This window comes from Cariama cristata, unplaced genomic scaffold (assembly GCF_000690535.1).
Source record: "Cariama cristata isolate BGI_N322 unplaced genomic scaffold, ASM69053v1 scaffold37424, whole genome shotgun sequence".
Lineage (NCBI taxonomy): Eukaryota > Metazoa > Chordata > Aves > Cariamiformes > Cariamidae > Cariama > Cariama cristata.
The window spans coordinates 1-2,767 of record NW_009612986.1 but is presented as its reverse complement, the minus strand read 5'-3'; the positions used below and the strand labels follow the sequence as shown (position 1 = coordinate 2,767).

At 47.9% G+C, this 2,767-nt stretch overlaps 1 protein-coding gene across 1 annotated transcript in view; it reads right to left on the bottom strand.

The window, feature by feature from the left end:
• Positions 1–2,674, bottom strand: part of LOC104160656 (protein DGCR6) — a gene marked incomplete at its 5' end in the record, with an annotated part of 5,653 nt that extends 2,979 nt beyond the window's left edge. The window contains one exon of the mRNA XM_009698841.1: positions 2,574–2,674. Coding sequence (XP_009697143.1) covers positions 2,574–2,674 — 101 coding nt within the window. The remainder of the gene's footprint in view (positions 1–2,573) is intronic.
• Positions 2,675–2,767: the final 93 nt, after the last annotated feature.

Here is a 2,767-nt window from a genome sequence, read left to right as displayed (position 1 = left end):
CTCTAGGAGCACTCACACGCTCTGCTAGCTGCAGAAAGGGGCACTGCTAGTCAGTTCTAGAGGAAACCTCAACCTACCAGAAACTCTGCTGGAGAGGGGAGGAGAGAGCAGGATTGCAGGGCACAAGGAGAGCCCAGTTCAAATAAAAAGCCACACGCATGCGGAGGCAAGACAATACAACCTTACCGGGCTGCACTGAGCAAGAGACTTCTTTTGCAAGTCAGGAAGCATCAAATCCCACCTAAACACAAAGGAAAGCTCATTCTCTTGCAAGAAATAAATGACACAAGTTCCAAGATTTTACTTGTGCAATGCTGCCCTTTTGTAACACAGTAAACGGAGGCACACGCTTAGCTGCAAATATTCATGGGGGTGAGTTACTCTCACTGCACAGAAAAAGAGAAGTCACAAAGCCTGGGATTTCCTAACCAGTGAGTGGTGGTCTAAAAGACATCAGCAGAGCCATCTGAGGGGGGACCCAAAAGCCTGTGCCCTGCTACAAGTCCTGGGGAAAAATCCAGAATTTGAATGACAGAGGTCTTGGCGCTGAAGTCTGGAAAAGAGCCGAGGTTCATCTACAGCATGGACGTATCAGTGGCTGTCTGCAAAAGGCCTGAACTAAACGAAGAGCAATTATTACTTACATGGAGCAGGAGCTACCTCACGTAACCTTTCTTGGATATATGGCAGTCTATTAGCATCTTACATTTTTTATTATGTCCATAGGTTTGAGAAAGCTTCGCGGAATCACACGCTATTAAGGAGGATGCAGGACTTTGATCCATCAAAACATTACCATGCATCAGCTGCTCCACAGAAAACACTTGGGGCAGGATCTTATTAGAATAAGTGTGAAGAAATCCAAGACAACTTAAGCCTCAATAAAAGATGAGGCAGATGGGGCTAACTGCCTCCTCCACCATGGGATGCTAATGAACCTAAGAAAGCTCTGTCCTTACACTTTCTTCAGTCTAGAGGTTCATGCTCTCTATGGAAGATATGAAGGATTCAAATCCTTCGTTCCTCAAAGACCTTCCTTCCTCCCAGCCACCTTGGAGGAAGGAGGAGACACCACACCATCATCTCCTCCACTACTGTGCTGGAGGAGTGACTCTCCTTGGGTTTGAACAAAACAGATTTAAGTGTTCTCCAAAATCTTGGAGAAAACTAAGGCTTAAATACAAGTTTTTGCTTCAGCTCTGGTGGATGGTGACCCTGTATGATGGTCAAAGCTTTTCTAAATGCTATGGATTCCTCTAAGAAGCCAGACATCTAAAAACTACATCTTGTATTACCTCTCCTGGGAGCCCAGTCCCAAGCTACCTTGTGGGAGCTGGTCTTTGGAACCTTTATCCACAGAGGGCAGCTCCGATTAGACACATACCAATTGTTACTGAGATCACTGCTCAATTCCCAAAACACTCTACAGCAGAAATCTCAGAGGATGAAAAAAGAGAAGTAGCTCTAGTAATACCTAGCAGAGGAAAACAGAAGAGAAAGGCAGAGGGAAGGTGGAAGGAAGTAGAAGTTGCACATCACGTAAGACAAGGAGAAGTGACACATATATGGTTTACTTAATGAGTGAAGACAATATTGGAAATGCTTTAAAATAGGCAGTATAGATTATTACTTGCTGCAAGTGTAAGTTACTTAGAGACAGAACTAACAGGGACAGATAATAGAGGTCCAGCCTGGCTTAAGTCACCTCAATAGGAAACATGGGATATGGAAACACTAAGACAAAAGATCCAAGAGCGAGTGCTGGCGCAGTGCTTGCCCCAGGCAAAGGTCAGGAAAGAGCCTGTATTTAAACAGTTACCTGTTTGCCTTACGTGGACTAAAGTAACCTCCTCCCTACATTTAAACTCCACTGATTAAGATAACTAGCTACTTGCAATTTCCTTTACGTTATAAAACTGCCTCTATCTTATCACCAGTGTACAGATAAGTCCTTTGGGACTGAACCTACTGCTCGTGCTGAAGTGCTTTTTTCCAAATGCCTTAGGATGCTCGCAGAAACTATTTTTATGCTTATGTATCTCAAGGTAGTTCCTTGTTATCAGTGCTGCTAAGGAAAATGTGATTTTATTCTCTCCACTTGCTATGACGTAACGGCAGATTTCATGTACATTCTCCGTGTTTTCTATCAACTTGCTCACTATCCGTATACAAGCTTCAGCCCGTCAAATCACAAAGAATCATTAAAGCACTGTGGAGAACATCGCTCTTTTGGAGTGGGCTCCTGAACTTCCACGATTCCTAGATCGCACCTGGACTGCAGCTATCCTAGATGGCAAGAGCCTGGGCCCCCACTCCTGGGGGGCAGAAAGGGCAGAGCAAGAGAAGAGGACCCCCAAGTCAGGGTAGGGAACCCAGGACTGTGCTAGCAAGGCCAGTCAGGATGGCTGGCAGCTCTCGAGCTGCAGGGCGGTGACTAGTCAAACCCTCTGGAGACACCATGATGCTCCTGTGATGCAGGAGCGGTCCTGCAGCACATGGGCTGTGAGCCTCCCAGGGAAGGGACACAACCGCAGTGCCAGGGGACGGCTGTGCCCAGCCCGGCCCCCTCTCACCTCCATCTCCCGCTGCTGGGCGGCACGAAGGAGCGGCAGGTTGTGGGGCCTGCAGCACTGCTGGGCCTCCTTGTGCCGGTGGAAGAGCTCCTGCTTCAGCCCTGCGATGGGGTTGGGGAGCAGGTGAGGGCATGCTGCCACCACGTCCCCTCCCTCCCTGCTACGTGTGTCCCCCCACCATCTCCCAGTGCCCC